Source organism: Dicentrarchus labrax, unplaced genomic scaffold (genome assembly GCF_905237075.1).
Source record: "Dicentrarchus labrax unplaced genomic scaffold, dlabrax2021, whole genome shotgun sequence".
Taxonomy (NCBI): Eukaryota; Metazoa; Chordata; class Actinopteri; family Moronidae; genus Dicentrarchus; species Dicentrarchus labrax.
Genome location: NW_026136716.1, coordinates 6,851,547 through 6,870,879, shown reverse-complemented (window position 1 = coordinate 6,870,879; position 19,333 = coordinate 6,851,547). Strand labels below are relative to the sequence as shown.

Below are 19,333 nucleotides of genomic sequence, written 5' to 3'. Positions count from 1 at the left end.
ACAAACTTTGAGTCATGGGACATTCTCAAAGTTCTTGAAAGTCGAAGCGCTTAGATTTCACATCCGATTTTATTGGGCGGGGGACAAACATTATCTAAACAGGAAAGTAGAAGCAGTCCTGTCTTGCAGTTCCTTTTTAACACGTCATTATCAGCTTCTACTCGTCTAAGGTGTCAATGTTTACCCTCCTCATTTAGTGTAGTTTACTGTTCTCCGACAGCAGCACTGTTGTTTACTTATCTACCATTATGGATAAATGGAAGCTGTGGTTTGTCCTTCTCCCCCTGTGTTTGTGTATTAACACTGAAGGTACTATACTGGAGAGTTTCAGTATGTATAATGTGTGCAGTTTGGTAGAATTACAAGTTGCTTACTTTGTTAGCTTTCTTAGTGTCTCCTGCTATTAACTCATCTTGCTCGTTCAGGTCTCAGTCACTCATTTCCTATACTTCCAGAGGCTATTGTGAAAACCATCGGGAGTGGACCAGATGTTACTTCAATATGCGCCGCCGCCACACTGCACATCATCACACTTATAGTATGTAAGATCAGAACAGAGACGAGCGGGGGAGAGGGGTGTCGACTGCTGTATCAACACGGACAAGACTTTGTGCACGAGTGTGACTCCAGGTTCACACTTAGGACTAATAATCAGACTATGTTCCTCCACCTGACCAATTTGACAACAGAGGATAGTGGGAACTATACCTGTGAGTGTTCACATTTTCGTGGAACGGATACTCTGCATCTCATCCTCACCGTGAAAGGTACGTTTTTATTTTATTGCATTTGTCTCTGTGGTAAACATGATTAATTTCAGGTGTGATGCCTCTACTTGTAGATTAAACCAGACCACTGTCAATGCATAAAGTAAATAATCCAACAGAGAACCAGGAATAATTGTCAAAATTATATTGAAATTCAACGTTTCTTTGTTTTTTAGGAGAGAAAGAGGCCAGCAATTCTCTGAAAATGCTCATTTATACCGCTTTGATTAGTAGTGGTACTGCTGTTGTCATCATAACTGGAGTCGTCCTTGGGTTTATCCTGAGAAAACAGAGTTACAGGTGATAAATTCTTGATCTAAATGCAGGAATCTGGTATTTATGTTGGGAGGAGTATAAGGAGTAACATTGAACTATTGACTGTAGTTGCTGCTTTGGTTTGTGTTGTGCTCCACTTATATGAATCTCTTCTTTTTTTCAGAGACAAGACAAGGTCAGGACCATCTGTATTATCTGTAAGCGAATCCACCTGCTCTCTGGTGAGCAACGTATTCTCTTTTTTCCCCCCTTTAACTTAGTAAGTAGCTCACATACAGTATTTACTGTATACACTCAGTGGCAACTCATTAGACTTGCTTAGTCCCCCTGCTTTCCTGGATTTGTTTTTGACATCTGCAAGGTTTCTTGTTTCTAAGGTGCAGGAAAATGTCTTCCTCAATCAGACTGTACTTAGGATGCATTTATTTCCCATTTTAATGTTTAAACCAACAGAAAATTCTGCTCTTGATCTTCTACCTGGAAGATTTTGAGCAGCAGTGCTGTGAATAAAAGCCCAGGGGATGTGAATCAGCTGGTAAATTACGTAAAAAACTGAGGTTTCCGTATGACTCAGGGTCAATGTGTCAACTTTTTTTCAGTCTCATTTATTCAACATGACACATTAAGATTTGAAGTACCACTTTCTCATTTTGTGTAAATAATGGTTCCATTTTTTTAAAAACCTTACCAGCTTTTGTTAATGGTTAATGTTTTTATTAAATGAACTACTACATTTATAAACCTTTACAAAGGATGCCTTATTAGACTTTTTGATATGTTTATTTATAGGACAAAGATGACCCAGATAACACCTACACAAGCCTTCAACAGCCAGCAAGTGATTTGTACCAGACTATGTCCTCAGTGCCCCATCAACACGGCATCGTAATAAATTCAGAGACTGATCCAATTGGCGAAATCTATGAAATTATGGAAACCAAACGTCAATAACATGTCTAATGTATTCCTCTTTTCATAATAAAATAATAAAACGCTGGTTTCTTTATTATTTTTTTTGTTGTTGTTGTCAGAATGGTGTTTTTATTAAACGCTGGAATCAAGAAACACGATAAAGTTAGTGTTAAAAATGCTGTATCACATAAATCCTTACACAGTTAATTATTAATAATTTTCAGTTAACAGAAGCGTTTGGTCGTATCACCATTATATACAGGAATATAAATTATTAATAACTGGACATTAAGAGCAACTCATTTGAGCCACTTATGTCCCAAACAGTTATAACGATTGAAAATCCTTAAAGGTTTTTGGATTTAACTAATTAATCTGGTTAATCTGACAATGAGTGAATTAAATAACTTGAGACTTTAATTCTCTGTTTCTGTTTCACTCAAAGATGTATCTGTTTTCACTTTGCACCAAAGCACCTAAAAGGGAGTTTTGAGGAGTTTTACCATCATCAGGATGAGCATAATGCTTCCCAGAGATGCTGATACTGTATTATAACTTGAAAGTGGAAGCAAGAATTCATGTTCACTTCTGTTTTAGAACGTTTCACGTGAACTTATACAAGACAATGATGTTGTGTCCCAGGCGGCTTGAGGGTGGGACAAAGACAAGAGGTAAACACGTGACTTTTGAACTAAATATTTATTTAACAAAATATAAGTGAAGCAATGATAGTATAAAGTATATCAATCAGTACATCAGTAGTGTTTGTGTGAGTGACAGTGAAGTGTAATGAACAAAAAAGAGAGAGAGCGAGAGACTAACACCTCCAGCTTATATAGCTGAGGACGAGGAGGTGCTGATTAGTAATGCACTTCCTGCTTTCCTCTTAACCGGGAAAGACGGCCCGAACAGGAAGTCAAGAGGGCTGTCAGAGTTGTCAGGTATGCAGTAAAATGACATTTCTCTTGTCAGCACAGTTTTGTGTAATCAGCTTTAGATCTTTTGGCCAGTTTAATGGATGGAAACAGTGTTTTGATCTGCTTTTTCCACTGTTAACAGCTCATTTTGGTATAAAAATAAAGATGTTAAATGCAATAACACTGAGGGGCTGATTGCCTGTATTGCAGAGACTGTTGTGAAACAACTTGAAACTAGAGATTGAGACCATCAACTCATTAGGAAACTGTTCACTGACCTAAGAAAGACTTTTGCAGCCACTGGAGCTGCCCTCTGCTGGCCATAAGAAAGAATGCATGTTAACACACCTCAAGGTTAGCTTCACTTCACAGACCTGGAAACTCTGTCCACTATATACACAGTCATCACTCCAGTATGCATGAGTGAAAACACATCTGTGAGTGCTGTGTTTGTATCAAAGAGGAACATGTTACCCATCTTGATCTTACTGTGGAAGGTTAGTTTGTTTGCTCACACTTTAAAAGATTAAATTAATTAATTGTTGCAGGAGTTGAATGCTGATTGATTTTCTTTCTTTTTCTCAGTGTTTAGCAGATAAGAGGATGACACTTTTTCTGGCACTTCATTTCTACAGTCGTCATCATTTTTTGTATCTTTCATCTGAGATTAAGATGAAAGCAGCAGCAGCAGCAGCACTTCCTTAAGACTTCACACCAGCAGCATAGCTGAGAGAGTTTGAGGTTTACGTAACAGAGAGCAGTGCAAAGGGGTCTGTCTACACTCCCTTCGGTAGAGTTTACTGGACACCGTGAGCAGCAGTTGCACTGTTGGTTAGAGGTCTCAACCAGTATGGGTAGATGGAAACTGTGTTTTTTTCTGCTTCTGCAGCTAACTTTTTATATCGGCAGCACAGGTACTGTACAGCAGTTACTTTTTATAGTTTCTGACTCATACGAGATGTTATTCTGTGTTAATCTCTCTGTCTTTAGTTTATAGAGCGACATAATATTCTCTGTAATTTGCTCATTTTTGTGCAGTGAAAACTGTTACTGTGTATAAATACTAACTCAGTGACTGTATTTCAAAGTGAGTTTTATTTGTGATTGATTGCAGCAACTCTTGTGAAGCTTTCAAAAACCATTGGGAGTAAACCAGATGTGACTCCAATCTGCACCAATGAAACACTGAATATGGTCGCACTTGTAGTTTGTAAGATCAGAACAGAGATGAGAGGAGAAGAGTGTCGTCTGCTGTATCAACATGGACAGGACTTTGTGCATGAATGTGACTCCAGATTCACACTGATGGAAGAGAATCAGACTTTACTTCTCCACCTGACCAGTTTAACACCAGAGGATAGTGGGAACTTCACCTGTGAGTGTTCACTTGTTGGTGGAACAATTATTCTCCATCTGAATATCACTGTGGAAGGTAAATGATTTATTTTATAACTTTTGTGTTTCACATCTTGTGCATTTCCCTCACAATATTTCTCTTATTACTGACACAGGTGTGTGTTTGGTTGGTAACATTATAAAGAATATCAGCATCCGTACATCTTCTTACTAACAATATAACATCATGCCAGTTATTCATTATTACATGATAATATCAAAGAGTATAATCAGTGTTTCTGTATTAAATGAATACCCAAGCTACTCTTCTGATGTTCTATATTTTGTTTTCTTTACAATGTTTAAGAGGATGAAGACCCCGACAGTACAACAGGAACAGAAATATCTTTAGTTAATGTTGGAATTCTAATTGGTGTATTTATATTCATCATTATAACCGGAGTTATCCTGCTAGTTATCTACAGAAAAAGTCACCATAGGTAAGAGACTAATATGGAATAATATTATCTTCAGTTAATTAAGTGTACAATTCTCAATAGTACAAATTTTGTTAATACACGCGGGAGAGTGAATAAATTCTTTGTCCGTTCACACAGCAGACGACAACTGGAACCACGGAGCAGTCGTCCAGACGAGGTACTGTACACGTTATACATGGCGTTCATTTAATGGAAAAACTACTCCTACAGCTTTTTTTCCTTTACTTTAACAATATTATCTGTTTTATTGCAGGAACCACGAAATATTGAGCCGTACCTCACCTTCATCCAGAGAGAGAATGCACTTTATTCTGCCACAGCCTATATTCATGATTCAAATGTGTTCACCCGAATTTAACGAAGCCCTTTGTAGAGTTTTAATTGTGCAATATCTACTCTGATGTGATGCATGTTTTCCTACTGAATAGCAAATGAAAGGTAACTATTTCACTCCTTAAAGTGCATTTTATTCTAAAACTTGAAGCTAAAGCTGATTTAAAAAAAATTAAAGATTGTCAACCTTTTGCTTTTCCTTTTGTCTGTAAGTTTAATGTGTTAAAAGACGCTGAGTACATTATACTGTCTGACTATATGAACAGAATTAAATAAATTCATATTTAAAAGTTCATCTGATGTAGGCTATTCAGTTTGTCACATATCTGCAAAGTTGTAATAATTAAATGTTTAAATATAGACTTCATTTGAAGCAAACATCCCCCGTGTATCCCCTTGATGTGAAGTACTGTACAGGTTTCACACTAAACCACATTGTGAATTCATTTGACGTACAGCATCTCTGTCAGTTTGACCTCACATCTCCACTTCCTGCATGAGCTTCCGGTCCTCACGCACATATACCCCAAGGTTTTCTCTGCTGCCTCCCTGATGTTGCAGATACCCCACCACCTCATTCTCACAGAAGGCTTTGAAGATGGATGACCGTGCAGAGGCCATTTATGTATTTATATACCCGGTAGTATGTTCAGCTAAGGGTTACACTCATTATCATTGTTTTACGTGACGCACACAAAAGCTTTTTAACATTTTATGTATTTAGCTCCTTTTTTTTAAGGATAAAGTTTGTGGGCGACATCTTTTCTGGAGGCCATTTCCTAATGTCAGCGTCAGATAATTGACAGCGAACAGAAACTTACACTTCATGACCACAGTCACACATTAGAATAACACCAAGAAAATGTCTAATTTAAGAAAACCAAAGTGAGGCTTCATGGGCTCTTGTGGCAGCTTATCTTGATCTATCTGAGCTGCTGTGTACAGATCAGCATTGATTTCTCCAGCTGTGCAAACTGAACCACACAACCATCATCCTTTAAATGCCATGAACATAAGTTGATGCTTGTATATTAATACTTTTTTTTTGTCCCTGTTCAGACTGAATGTCCTGCAACAACCAAACACACAGCCATGAGGACATTCACACTATGGTGAGTTGTGCTCTTACCAGCTTTCACCCACTTTCTTTTTTTTACACCCACTAATATTCAAATAATTCTCCTTTTGAACTAGGGCTGCAACTAACAACTAATTTGATAATCGATTAATCTGTCGATTATTACTTCGATTAATCGATTATTAATCGGATAAAAAGACAAAAACTAAATGTCTATCCTTTCCAGTATTTTATTCTAAAAACAGCGCACTGGTCTTCTTGTACCATGGTCTTTCAAACAACTTGCCAAACAAAACAAAGCAAATGTTATAAAAATAGTTTTTTATAAAAATGTATTTACTTTTTTTCTCAACACAAAAATCTTTTACAGTCTTCCATTTAAAAAGGAGCCAGATGAATTTAACAAACATAAAATAAATAATAATAATAATAAAATGTATAAAGTGCACTTCAGTTTGTAGCTGAACGGTTTTTATTTAAACTGTTCTTCACCTAAATCACCTCCCTTTTTTAAACTGAAGACTTGAACAGGTTTTTGTTTTGAGAACAAATGGTAAGGCCTGCTATGTGAAATTTGTCAAAACCTATATATATATTGTGTTTTTGTTGATAACTGTTAAAAACTGTTCAGCTACAAACTGAAGTGCACTGTATACATTTCATTATTATTATTATTATTATTATTATTATTATTATTATTATTATTCATTTTATGTTTGTTTATTAAATTAATTCACCAGCAATAAAACAGAAATGTAACTAATCAGATCAGAACTGGATCAGATATTGTTCAAGTTTCTGTTGTGAAGTAATAAAGGATTCACTTTAGACTGCCTCTGAATAATAGCAAGATATATTCCAACAACTCCATAACGTTAGTTATACTAAAGTGTCTCTCCAACCTAAATAGATTTAAATAGCTTTATTGGTGGCCCGTCTACATTATCCATTATGAAACGAACCGGAAATATTTCTGTCCGTTACGTTTATTTCGAAATTGGTAACCGTGTGTTTTCTCCATCAAAACAGAGTCAAATCTGCCGGAGACCGACACATTATCAGCCCCGAGTTGCAACAAAGGGATACTCAAACAAAAGGGCTGGCGTGCTGAACTCATGAATGCCTATTGCGACCCAAAACAACACAACAAATGAACTCGTTGCACTCTTTCAAATGTTTACTCCAGGCAAGGTAGACGGCGTCGTCACGTGAGCTGCACACGGCACGGCATTGGCTGGCTTACTGCCACCCATAGATATATATACTGACTACACTATGCCATGTTCGTTTTGTCTTGTAATCGCGACTTGCAGCTCGAGAGCGACGTCACAGCCGTGTTGGAAAACGAATAACCGCGGGTTTTTGCGTTCTGTTTGGCACACAACACAACGAGCTTGGTTGCAATAGGCAGTTTGGACATTTCGTAACGTTTATAGTGATTATCTGGTTTACGGTGCACCCACCGCAGATTTCACATGTTCATTACATGTTACACAATCATATTTCACAGTTTGATATCTGAATATTTCCGCTACTGCTCTGCCTTCTGCTCAAGACTCGGCACTGTTGTCATAGCAACATGGAGCGTCTCTAGCCAATTTCAGCTGCACAAGCTACAAAATAACAAATTAGGCAGCATTTAATACATAATAAGACTGTAGAGACATGCCTATAGGTAACAGTATACAGTGCTATGTGTACGACTTCTTCATTTGGTTACAACAAAGACAAAAGTGCTTAAAATAGTAGAAAACCACAATGTTTACTACGTGTGATGCTCGGAGTAGCCATCTTGGTAACTGAACTCGGGGTCCTCTAAATTCAGACGACTTCAGGAGTCGTTTATACGTCCTCGGGAGCGTTCTATTTGCAACTTCCGGTTCGTAACTCAGGAAACCGACTCGGAGATCGAGTTCGGTGGACAAAACGAACGCGGCATAGATGTCGCCTTGACTACTGCTGTTCATTGGACCGAATGCGTCAATAGAGACGCCATCTTGCAGCGGGGATCCACCCCCCTTTAATGCATTAGCGCCAATCTAGGCAAAGATCTAACAAAAATAAAATCACCATAAACCGTCAAAATCTCGAACGATTTTTTAGTTTTTTGGTTTGTTCCAACTGATCGAGTCCAGCGAAAATGTAAGCTTTTGATATTAATATAATCTACTTTAAAATGTAATGCCTAGTACTAGTAGGCGTAGTTTTATTATTCTTCCACTTAATAGTATGGGTATTTGCTTTTACACCTGTATTGTACTCATATTTAATGACAATCACAAAAAAATCCGACCTAAAGGCTTCACAGCTCAATATTTCATGCAGTATCTTTTTGACGGTCGTGCTTTTATTTTGAAAACGTCACCCAACCAACCATATATATATATATATATATGTATACTGAAACATGAGACTGAAACAATATAATTTCATCACCAGAAATATACTTTCGTAACATTCAATATCATAGAACACATTATCACCTGTGAAATGTTATCCCTTGCTGTTTGTTTTTTTCGTTTCTTTTGTTCGAACATCCATAAGCAGCACAAAAGTCCGGCATCTTTAGAGCTGATCTGAATGCGGGAAAACTAATTTGGCGCTCTAGATCCCCGCTCCAAGATGGCGGCGGTTTTGACGTATGCTTAGAAGCCCAAGGCGACATCTAGTCTATCTATGACTGCCACCACCTGAGACGTTGCAGCAGGAGCGCGTGCAGCAGTGCATAACATAGATCCAATGAATCGATGACTAAATTAATCGCCAACTATTTTTATAATCGATTTTAATCGATTTAATCGATTAGTTGTTGCAGCCCTATTTTGAACTGACTAAAATATCATAAATTAGAAGTTTTGGTGGAAAATGCATTTTTCTATAAAGCAAATTAACATGAAACTAACTTGTGGTTTATATTTGTTTTGTTTTAAAACTTAAATGTACTTTTAAAGGAAATTACTGTAATCCTTAAAGTTTCTGTCACTGATTTAAATCCATCTTGTCTTGTCTGCTGCCCTCAGCTCCTGCAGGTGATGGCCAACAGCAGTCACCGGGATCAGACGTTGCCTTTGGACCCAGAAGGTTGCTATTGTCCTGGTAATGACCTTCACTCAGTACATACAGCATTCAGATGGACCTCTGCCAAAACCTGAGGAACTGGGTTGAACCTAGAATATCAAATGCACAATGTAAGGGACCCACAAGTACTGTATATATCTCATTTTCCTCCAAAATAATCACCAAATACTAACTAGTATTTTGTTATTGAACTAAAGCAAACAAACTCACATTTGATGCTTGAGTTTATTTGAAAGAAAACATTAAAATAATGCATAAAGGTCCATAAAGGTTGGCTACCATCAGGAACTTAGCTTTAGCATAATGCTAAACAGATGCTTTCAGAGAAACAAGTATTAAAGAGTCGCCTACAGAGTCTCAACTTGAAGTAGGGGAAGTCATGTCTTGTACATCCATTTTAGGACACGTCACTATCAGCTCGTACACAGATATTTTAGGTATTGTGGGGATTAGGTAGCAGAAGAGGTGTGCCCCTGTTTATTTTCCACTCTGCGCTGTATTTACTGTTTACTGAGAAGCAGCACTGTTGTTCAGACGTTCTGCGATCATGGACCAGTGGAAACCCTGGCTTGTTCTGCTTCTGCCGCTGTGTTTGTGTTTTGACACTGAAGGTACTGTGAGCTTTTATTTCATGCTGTTAATGTAAGTTATCCAGTTTTGCAGTTTGTTAGAATTATATGAAGCTTTGTAATAATTGTCCTAACTTTGAGTTTTGAATGTATCTCACCATCTACTGTACATTGTTCCTATTGTAGTGCAGAATAAATGAATCAAAAAAGTTTTCTCCTATCAATTGCAGTGACTCTTGTGAAGACCATCGGTAAAGAACAAGATGTCACTCCAATATGCACCACTCGAGTGCTGCGAATCCTCTCAGTTGTGTGTAAGATCCGCACAGAAAGGACAAGGGGGAAAGGGTGTCGTCTGCTGTATCAACAAGAATGGGGCTTTGAGACCGAGTGTAACTCCAGGTTCACACTTACGATGGAGAATCAGACTGTGTTTCTCAACCTGACCAGTTTAACACCAGTGGATAGTGGGAACTTCACCTGTGAGTGTTCACGTGCTGAGGGAATACATATACTCCGACTGAATATCACCGTGGAAGGTAAATGTTTGATTTCTTCAAGATATATTGTATATAAGTGTAGTAACTTTGGCAATACACATTGAATTTAAAGCTTAATAATGTTTGTGGATAAATATTCTCTATTGTGGAAGTTTTAAACAATAATTTGACTCTTATTATTTTCCAATGTATGTTAACAATCTCAGCGTCACATGAAGTGCAGAACAGCAGCAGTTCTTCTGGGACATGGTCCATCATTGTGATTGTTATCGCCATATTCATCATTGTGCCTGGAGTTTTCCATAGACGTATCCTGAGAGAAACACGCTGCAGGTGATATAATCTTTCTGACTGTGTCCTTTTAAACCTTGTGAAATGATACAATTTCTATATTAAATACATAATTGTAAATAAATTAAACTACTTACAGGAACAAAAAAATTTAAGTAAATTAGCTGTTTATTTCGTGTGCCATGTCTAACTCTGACCTCTATTCTTGTTTACAGAGACGATACACGGTTTGGAGCATCCGGACAATCTGTCTGTGAAACCCCCGGCTCTCTGGTGAGCCACGCATTCTTTTTCTCTCTGCCTTTAAATGTATTAAGTAGCTATTTGAATGTGTGTATTCACACATACAGTACTCATATTTGTACATTCAAGGCATTGAGCTGAGGCATTTTGTTTTATCTGTAAAAATGGACAGCATGACTGTGCTGACAGGAAATAATGAGTGGGAGAGAAAAAGGGGGCTGACATGTAAGAGTATATACCTGCATGGTGCAGTATGGTACGTTTCTTAACCACTAGGCTACCACAACGTCTCTTGGGTGGACTGAGCAACAACAGAGGAAGCCTTTTTGTAAACTCCAAACCAGTGACAACAGCTCTGTGAACATCATTTGATATAACAGATATAGATAGTAAGAGATATGCTTGTGGCAAAGAGGGAAATTGGTCTAAAAATGTTGTAACGTTGGAAGATATCCTCTTGATTTGTCTCACTCAGGCTGCTGAAGGCCTGAATGAACAGCTAATTCATTAATAATGAAACATTTGAAGTACTATTTTCTATTTTTTGTTGTAAATAATGGCTTGATTAATAATTAACTTTAGCAATTAGTTAAAATGTATAAACCTTTACAAAGGCTGTCTCATTAGATATTTTTTATATGTTTTTAATAGGACACAGATGACCCAGAAAACCCCTACGCAAGCCTTGAACAGCCAGGAAGTGATATATACCAGAATATTTCATCAGTACACCATCAACACCACAGCAAGCTAAAGTCATCCAGAAAGAAAACAGCGACCAGTTTTGATCAGGAAATAGAAAACGAGACTGATCAAAATTACGAAATCTATGAAAACCTTTGAGTCAAACATGTGTTAAGTTACCTTTTCATTTTTTAACCTTATACTTTGTCACAAATACAAACTCTTCATACTTAAAAAATACTGTACTGTAAATGCATCATTCTGTAAAAATGCACACATGCAAAATATTTTTCCTGTATGGCTGAAAAACTTGCTGATACTCAACATTAAAGAGATACTGAACGCTTGAATATGTGTATTGAGCTCTAAACTAAATTATATGACTGTACTCTGATATTAATATTGATATTCTTACCAAATGCATGAACACTGGCATTTCATGGGTTAAAAATGCTTTTGACAGCTGCACTGGATATATGCAGAGTTAGCCTCTTGGAGCTGCTAGCTTAGCTACAACACAGGTACCATAGAAACTTTTATAAATGGCCATGACTGCACTTGTAGTGACTGTAAAAGCTCCAGCTGGTGTCTGCACTAGAAACACTCATTCACGGTAATTTAAGCTACTACTAGGTCCTTTAAATTCTGTGGAAAACTGAGATAGAGGTTTGCTTACACCAAAATAAAAATCTATATTAATGTCACATCTTCCCCCAAAACACACAAATTCTCAGTTATTGAACATCCACTTTAGTTTGGGATGTCACATCAAGATAATCAGGGTTTAAACTGCACTGGAAATATGAGAGAAATGTGCACAAGGGGGTCACCTTTTTTGTTTTTACACCCAAGCAGCACTCCATGCAGTTTGTTTTGTGAATGGCAATATGATGTCTGCACTTATGCATTGAATTAAACCTATTTGAATTTATAGAATAAAAAATGGAGTGTATATGCATTTAACATATGCATAATAAGTGTTTCTTACTTTTCTGAATTTCACCAAACAGGATGTTTAAGTTGTTTTAAAGTGGCTGAAATATTCACATCCTATTTTCGACTGTTTTACCTCTAAGGGTCTTAACATGAAAGCAGAACGTCCTGTCGCAGCACTTCCTTTATAAAAGAGTTCACACTTTGAATGTATGTTACTGAAGGACAGTCTGTGTGCCCTGACTTCAATACAGGAAGTTGCACACCGCCAGCAGCAGTTGCGCTGTTGTTGAGACGTTTTGACCAGTATGGGTAGATGGAAACATTGGTTTGTTGTCCTTCTGCCTCTAATTATTTATATCGGCAGCACAGGTACTGTACAAGAGCTACTTTTGATGATTTATAACTTATACAAGATGTTGTTATTCTCTGTTAATCATTCTGTCTTTAGTTCATAGACAGCAACAAAACATTTTCTGTAATTTGCCTGTCCATTGAAAACTGTCATTGCTCATGCAATTAACTGAGTGCATGAATACATCAAGTGCTAACTCAGCGACTGTATTTCATGTTGAGTTTTGATTGTGATTGATTGCAGCAACTGTTGTGAATGTTGTGAAAACCATTGGGAGCAAACCAGATGTGACTTCAATCTGCACCAATGACACACTGCGTACCATCACGCTTATAGTTTGTAAGATCAGAACACAGATGGGGGGAGAAGAGTGTCGTCTGCTGTATCGACATGGAAAGGACTTTGAGCACGACTGTGACTCCAGGTTCACACTTATGATGGATAATCAGACTGTGTTCCTCCACCTGACCAGTTTAACAGCAGAGGATAGTGGGAACTACATTTGTGATTGTTCGCGTCTTGATGGAACGTACAGTCTTCATCTGAATATCACTGTGGAAGGTAAATGTTTGATTCATTTTCATGTCTATTTTAGTGTGTTTCTTTTATATTTATAGCTTAAAGATCCAGTGTGTAACATTTAGGAGGATCTAAAGACATTGAATATAATATTCATGTATGTTTTCATTAATAATCACCTGAATTTAGATTTTAGAATGAGTCGTTTTTAATCTAAAGAGGGAACAAGTCCTCCTCCAGTCTACCATGTTGCACCACCATGTTTCTACAGACACTCAGACAAACCAAACACTGGCTGTAGTTCGGTCTTTCGCAGGTTCCGCAGCCACCATAGTTGCTCCTTTGCGGTTGATTGAGGCGAGCAGTTTCAGTTGGTTACAATCTACAATTTCCCTGCGAGATACCACTAAATCTTACACGCTGGTCCTTTCATGTGTGTAGATGTAAAAATGCAGATGACACAAATCAGGTGAGATTGCGTAGAGCAGATATAAAACATGTGAGCGTGTGAATTATGTTTGATTTGCAGATGATGTCAGTAACATAATATTACATTATACACTGAACAGGAAAGAGTGGAATCATATTGTTTTGTTAAAGCAAATATGAGTGTATTTTTCTAACAAATGTTATTTCTTTTCAATATTTTAGAGGATGAAGATGTCAGCAGTTCAACACCAGTTCCAATTCAAAGTGTTTTGATTGGTGTAGCTATAGTCATCATTGTAACTGGAGTTATTCTGGGATTAATCTACAGGAAAAAATTTAATGGGTGAGAGATTATTACGATTGTAATATGCTCCTTGGGATTTGGATACCAAATCAACAGGGATAATTACTCTCTGTGCATTTCTCTCAGAAGATACCTGTATTATAGTATTTTGCTTCTCTTCCTGACGATTATTATTATTGTTACCATTTTCTAGAAGATGAAAAATATATTTTTCTGTGTGTGTATTTTATGTTCCACTAACTCTGATATCTCTCCTTATTTAAAGATGCTGTTCAAGGTCAGCAACATCTGGATTATCTGTGTGTCAACCTCCTGGCTCTCTGGTGAGTAATGTATTCTTATGTTCTGTATCTTTAAAGTAAGCAGCCAGTTTAATATTTGTAATAATACATACACCACTACATACGACGTTCGAACATACTTTTCCTGCCCGAGTGTAAATACAAAGGAAGTAAAGATTAAAAGTGAACATGATCCATCAAGTTTTAGCTTTTTTTATTAGGACCAAGATGACCCTGATGACCTCTACAGAAGCCTTCAGTACCCAAGAAGTGATCTCTACCAAACTATCTCAAATCAAGCCAGCAAAATAGTGACTGTCCACTTGGATAAAATGGAAAAATAGACAAAAGAGAGACTGATCCAAATTGCAAAATGTACACAGTTCTATGTAAAGGTGTTTCTTATATTTTTTTCCCCCCAAAATACTGAGACTGAAGTTTGTTAAAACACATCTGTATGTGAATGTATCTGTGTCATTGGAACTGTATGAAGAATAAATATCCCAAAGGCATTGCAGTCACACAAACTACGTTACAGTTTGTTTCTTCATTTGAACAACTATAATTCACTTTCATCACTTACAGTTGTATCAAGTTCTAACAGTGCTGTGTGAATAAGACACTGGTTTCAAGCTGCAAACAACATGCTGCTTTCTGTGTACAGCTCAAGCTCAGGCCTCTCAGCATGAGATCACCCCAAACACATACTTCGGTTTCAGCAGGTCATGTGATCTTTATTGTCACTAACCATGTGAACTGTAAGCAGTGCAGGCAGTAGTTAATATTGGTTGGACTCTTAGTGGATCTAGCTCAAACTGTAGTCTGAAGACCTGATGTTTGATGATCTGTAATCTTACTGTAGACACATATAACACAGTAATCTGTCTGTATTTATTAATTTGCTACAGTTTTACCTTTCAGAGAGTCCTTCTGTAGCAGCACTTCCTTTACAGGAGAGTTCACGCCACCTAGCTGTGAGAGTTTGAGGTTTATGAACAGTACAAAGAGGTCTGTGCGTCCTCCCTTCAGTACAGCATGTTGTGCTCTACCAGCAGCAGTGACATTATTGTTTAGACGTCTCAAACGGTATGGATAGATGGAAACTGTGGTTCGTTGTCCTCCTGACTCTAACTTATTGTATCAGCAGCACAGGTACTGTAGATACCTTTTATAATTTAACTTATACAAGACGTTTTTGTTTTAATCATTCTGGCTTTGGTTTAAAGAGAGCAACATTTTTCTGCAGTGAAAACTGTTATTGTGTATAAATACTAACTCAGTGACTGTGTTTCATGTTGCTTCCATCTGTGATTGATTGCAGCAACTCTTGTGAAGCTTACAAAAACCATTGGGAGTAAACCAGATGTGACTCCAATCTGCACAAATTCAACACTGAATATGGTCGCACTTGTAATTTGTAAGATCAGAACACAGATGAGAGAAGAAGAGTGTCGTCTTCTGTATCAACATGGACAGGACTTTATACATGAATGTGACTCCAGATTCACACTGATGGAAGAGAATCAGACTGTGTTTCTCCACCTGACCAGTTTAACACCAGAGGATAGTGGGCACGTCACCTGTGAGTGTTCACATGTTGGTGGAACAATTATTCTCCATCTGAATATCACTGTGGAAGGTAAATTATTTATTTTATAACTTTTGTGTTTCACATCTTGTGCGTTTCCCTCAAAATATTTCTCTTATTACTGACACAGGTGTGTGTTTGGTTGGTAACATTATCAAGAATAACAGCATCCGTATATCAGCACTTACTAATAATATAACATTATGCCAGTTATACATTATTACATGATACTATCAAAGAGTATAATCATTGTTTCTGTATTAAATGAATACCCGAGCTGCTCTTCTGATGTTCTATATTTTGTTTTCTTTACAATGTTTAAGAGGATGAAGACCCCGGCAGTACAACAGGAACAGAAATATCTTTAGATAATGTTGGAATTGGAATTTGTGTATTTATATTCATCATTATAACCGGAGTTATCCTGCTAGTTATCTACAGCAAGATTCACCATAGGTAAGAGACTAATATGGAATAATATTATCTTCAGTAAAGCATGATAGCTGTTAATTAAGTGTACACACAAATGCCAATTTGAAGTGTTTTGATTGGTGTAACAATTGTCGTCATTATAACTGTTATTCTGGGATTAATCTAGAGGAAACGGGTGTAATACTTTATGTATTTTTGGATTTGGAATTTTTTTTTTTTCTGCAGTCATACTGTGTTCATCGCTGAATGCTGGCTGAAGCTTTAATTCTTCTACCTTGATTTTTCTGTGTGTATTTTATGTTCCACTAACTCTGATATCTCTTTTTATTTAAAGAGTCTGTTCAAGGTCAGCAACATCTGGATTATCTGTGTGTGAACCTCCTGGCTCTCTGGTGAGTAATGTATTCTTATGTTCTGTATCTTTAAAGTAAGCAGCCAGTTTAATGTTTTCAATAATACATACACCACTACATACTACGTTCAAACATACATTTCCTGCCCATTTTAATGTTCAATTTAACCACAACAACCTTCTTGGTTTGCACTGTGGGAGCAGTTTGTCTACTTCCTTTTGCATGACTGTCAATACAAAGGATGCAAAGATATTAAAGATCAGTGTATTTGAATAAGGGCAGACAATGTTTCAACCATTGTTTAACATTATTTAGTCAGATGCATCAAGTTTTATTTTTTTTTACTAGGACCCTGATGACCCCGATGACCTCTACAGAAGCCTTCAGCAACTAGAAAGTGATCTCTACCAAACTATCTCAAATCCAGCCAGCAAAATAGTGACTGTCCACTTGGATAACCAGGAAATAGACAGAGGAGAGACTGATTCAAGTTGAAAAATATAAGAAAACATTTTAACCAAAGAATCAACATAAGAGAGCTGTGTAATATTTGGATGTTCTTTACGTACTGAGAGTGTAGCTGCTGATGGTAGCTGGCCTTCAGTTCTTTAAGATATCTAACATTATTACAATTTGTGTGTTAATGTTTTTGTGTAATATATTTGATATGGGATGTTAAAATATTGAGATTACAGTGTTTGTTCAAACAGCTCTTCATGTGAACACGACCCTGGAACAGTCAGCATAGCACATGATGTACAACTCTCACCAAGCACAAAGACCAGAGCAAGCAGTGGTTGATAGTGTTTGGACTCTCAGTGGATTCAGCTCAAACTGTAGTCTGAAAACACAACCTGGTGTTTGATGGTCTATAACCTTACTAATGATTACGCATATAACATGAGAAGTTTTTCAGGACAATTTTGTGTCTTTGAATTTCACCAAACCAGACACTTAAGTTGTTTTAAAGTCACTAAAATATTACCAGCCTGAATGTTTCTGTCTGTATTTATTCATTTGCTGCTGTTTTACCTTTTAGAGTTTTAATATGAAAGCTGAAGCTCCTGTTGCAGCACTTCTTTTACAGGAAAGTTCACACCAGCTTGTAGCTGTGAGAGTTTGAGGTTTATGTTACAGAGAAGAGAGCAAAGAGGTCTGTGTGTCTTCCTTCAGTACAGGATGTCGTACACCGCCAGCACAGAGTTGCACTTTTGTTTAGATGTCTCGACCAATATGGATAGATGTAAACTGTGGTTCGTTGTCCTTCTGATGCTAGCTTTCTATATCGACAGCACAGGTATTGTAGATACTCTTTTATCATTTAAGTTACACAAGACATCGTTGTTCTCTGTTAATTATTCATTGGTTTAAAGACAGCAACAATATTTGCTCATTCTTGTGCATTGGAAACTGTGACTGTGCGTGAATACATCAAACGCTAACTCAGTGACTGTATTTCATGATGAGTTTGGATTGTGATTGATTGCAGAAACTCTTGTGAAGCTCGTGAAAACCATTGGGAGCAAACCATATATCGCTCCAATATGCCCCAATGAAACACTGCATATCGTCATACTTGTAGTTTGTAAGATCAGAACAGAGATGAGGGGAGAAGAGTGTCGTCTGCTGTATCAACATGGACAAGACTTTGAGCAAGACTGTGACTCCAGATTCACACTTACGACGGATAATCGGACTCTGTTCCTCCAGCTGACCGGTTTAATAGCAAAGGATAGTGGGAACTTCACCTGTGAGTGTTCACATGCTCGTGGAACGGATACTCTGCATCTCATCCTCACCGTTCTCCATCTGAAAATCACAGTGAAAGGTAAATGTCTGATTCACTTTCTTGCTTTTGTGATTAGCACTTTATGCTTTTCTTTCTTTCTGTTGATTTGTTTAATTTAGGTTAATTTTCTGCTGCATGATTAATATTATGAAGAATTTCCATTGCAATACAATGTCAGCACATAGGAAATTAGACCTGTTTCAATTCATAGAAAAGAGGTGGATGATACTCATAGCTTTGTTCATACCCTAATGTATGTAGGTGTACAATTCAGATTTCATAATATTTTCTAACAAAGATGTTTTTTCTTTGCTGTGTTGTAGAAGATGAAGACGCTAGCAGTTTAAGACAAATGCCAATTCACAGTGTTTTGATTGGTGTAACAATAGTCATCATTATAACTGGAGTTATTCTGGGAATAATCTACAGGACAAAAACTAACAGGTGAGAAATTATTATGATTGTAATATGCTTCTTTGGATTTGAATGCCAATTCAACTGAGATAATTACTTTTCTGTGCAAAAGTAGAAAACATTTTTATTAATGTAAAGGTGTCATTGTATTTCAATGTAGATGATGTTTGCATTACAGTATTTTGCTCCCCTAGCTGACTATTATTATCATTACAGAGGCTGAAGAGAAAATTTTTCTGTGTGTATTTTATGTTCCACTAACTCTGATATCTCTTCTTATTTAAAGAAACTGTTCAAGGTCAGCAACATCTGGATTATCTGTGTGTGAATCTCCTGGCTCTCTGGTGAGTAATGTATTCTAATGTTCTGTATCTTTAAAGTAAGCAGCCAGTTTAATGTTTGTAGTAATAGATCCATCGATATACATTTATATTTCTGATCTTTAGTTGATGA

At 37.1% G+C, this 19,333-nt stretch overlaps 3 protein-coding genes across 17 annotated transcripts in view; all 3 read left to right on the top strand.

The window, feature by feature from the left end:
* Positions 1 to 95: 95 nt before the first annotated feature.
* LOC127378411 (uncharacterized) lies at positions 96 to 2,040 on the top strand. Its single transcript, XM_051427235.1, has 5 exons — positions 96 to 309; positions 456 to 767; positions 944 to 1,067; positions 1,207 to 1,264; positions 1,833 to 2,040. The coding sequence occupies exons 1-5, from the start codon at positions 249 to 251 to the stop codon at positions 1,992 to 1,994; spliced, it is 717 nt and encodes a 238-aa protein (XP_051283195.1). The 5' UTR covers positions 96 to 248; the 3' UTR covers positions 1,995 to 2,040.
* Positions 2,041 to 2,516: 476 nt separating this feature from the next.
* LOC127378410 (uncharacterized) lies at positions 2,517 to 11,833 on the top strand. 2 transcript variants are annotated; one of them, XM_051427234.1, is made up of 9 exons: positions 2,517 to 3,369; positions 3,458 to 3,786; positions 3,987 to 4,304; positions 6,100 to 6,152; positions 9,139 to 9,807; positions 9,996 to 10,304; positions 10,472 to 10,598; positions 10,772 to 10,829; positions 11,451 to 11,833. In XM_051427234.1, exons 5-9 carry the CDS (start codon positions 9,744 to 9,746, stop codon positions 11,640 to 11,642), a joined length of 750 nt encoding a protein of 249 aa, XP_051283194.1. In that variant the 5' UTR covers positions 2,517 to 3,369; positions 3,458 to 3,786; positions 3,987 to 4,304; positions 6,100 to 6,152; positions 9,139 to 9,743; the 3' UTR covers positions 11,643 to 11,833. The 2 variants fall into 2 exon arrangements, 1 of the variants encoding a protein (XP_051283194.1); XR_007888034.1 differs by lacking the exons at positions 6,100 to 6,152; positions 9,139 to 9,807; positions 9,996 to 10,304; ... (1 more) ...; positions 10,772 to 10,829; positions 11,451 to 11,833 and adding exons at positions 4,575 to 4,707; positions 4,825 to 4,864; positions 4,961 to 5,333 and having other exon boundaries at positions 2,706 to 3,369.
* A 793-nt stretch (positions 11,834 to 12,626) lies between these two features.
* Positions 12,627 to 19,333, top strand: part of LOC127378407 (uncharacterized) — a 33,064-nt gene continuing 26,357 nt past the window's right edge. For 5 of the 14 annotated variants that reach the window (XR_007888025.1, XR_007888024.1, XR_007888026.1 and 2 more), the window contains exons 1-10: positions 12,627 to 12,788; positions 13,015 to 13,332; positions 13,942 to 14,062; positions 14,289 to 14,346; positions 14,526 to 15,943; positions 16,216 to 16,348; positions 16,659 to 16,716; positions 17,026 to 18,505; positions 18,790 to 18,910; positions 19,167 to 19,224. Coding sequence is in view for 3 of the 14 variants with exons in the window: in XM_051427232.1 (XP_051283192.1) it covers positions 12,725 to 12,788; positions 13,015 to 13,332; positions 13,942 to 14,062; positions 14,289 to 14,346; positions 14,526 to 14,648 (684 nt within the window). In the remaining 11 variants the exon portion in view is untranslated. Of the gene's footprint in view, positions 12,789 to 13,014; positions 13,333 to 13,941; positions 14,063 to 14,288; positions 14,347 to 14,525; positions 15,944 to 16,215; positions 16,349 to 16,658; positions 16,717 to 17,025; positions 18,506 to 18,789; positions 18,911 to 19,166; positions 19,225 to 19,333 lie in introns of those variants that run through there. The other 9 variants (XR_007888028.1, XR_007888030.1, XR_007888029.1 and 6 more) reach the window with 5 other exon arrangements.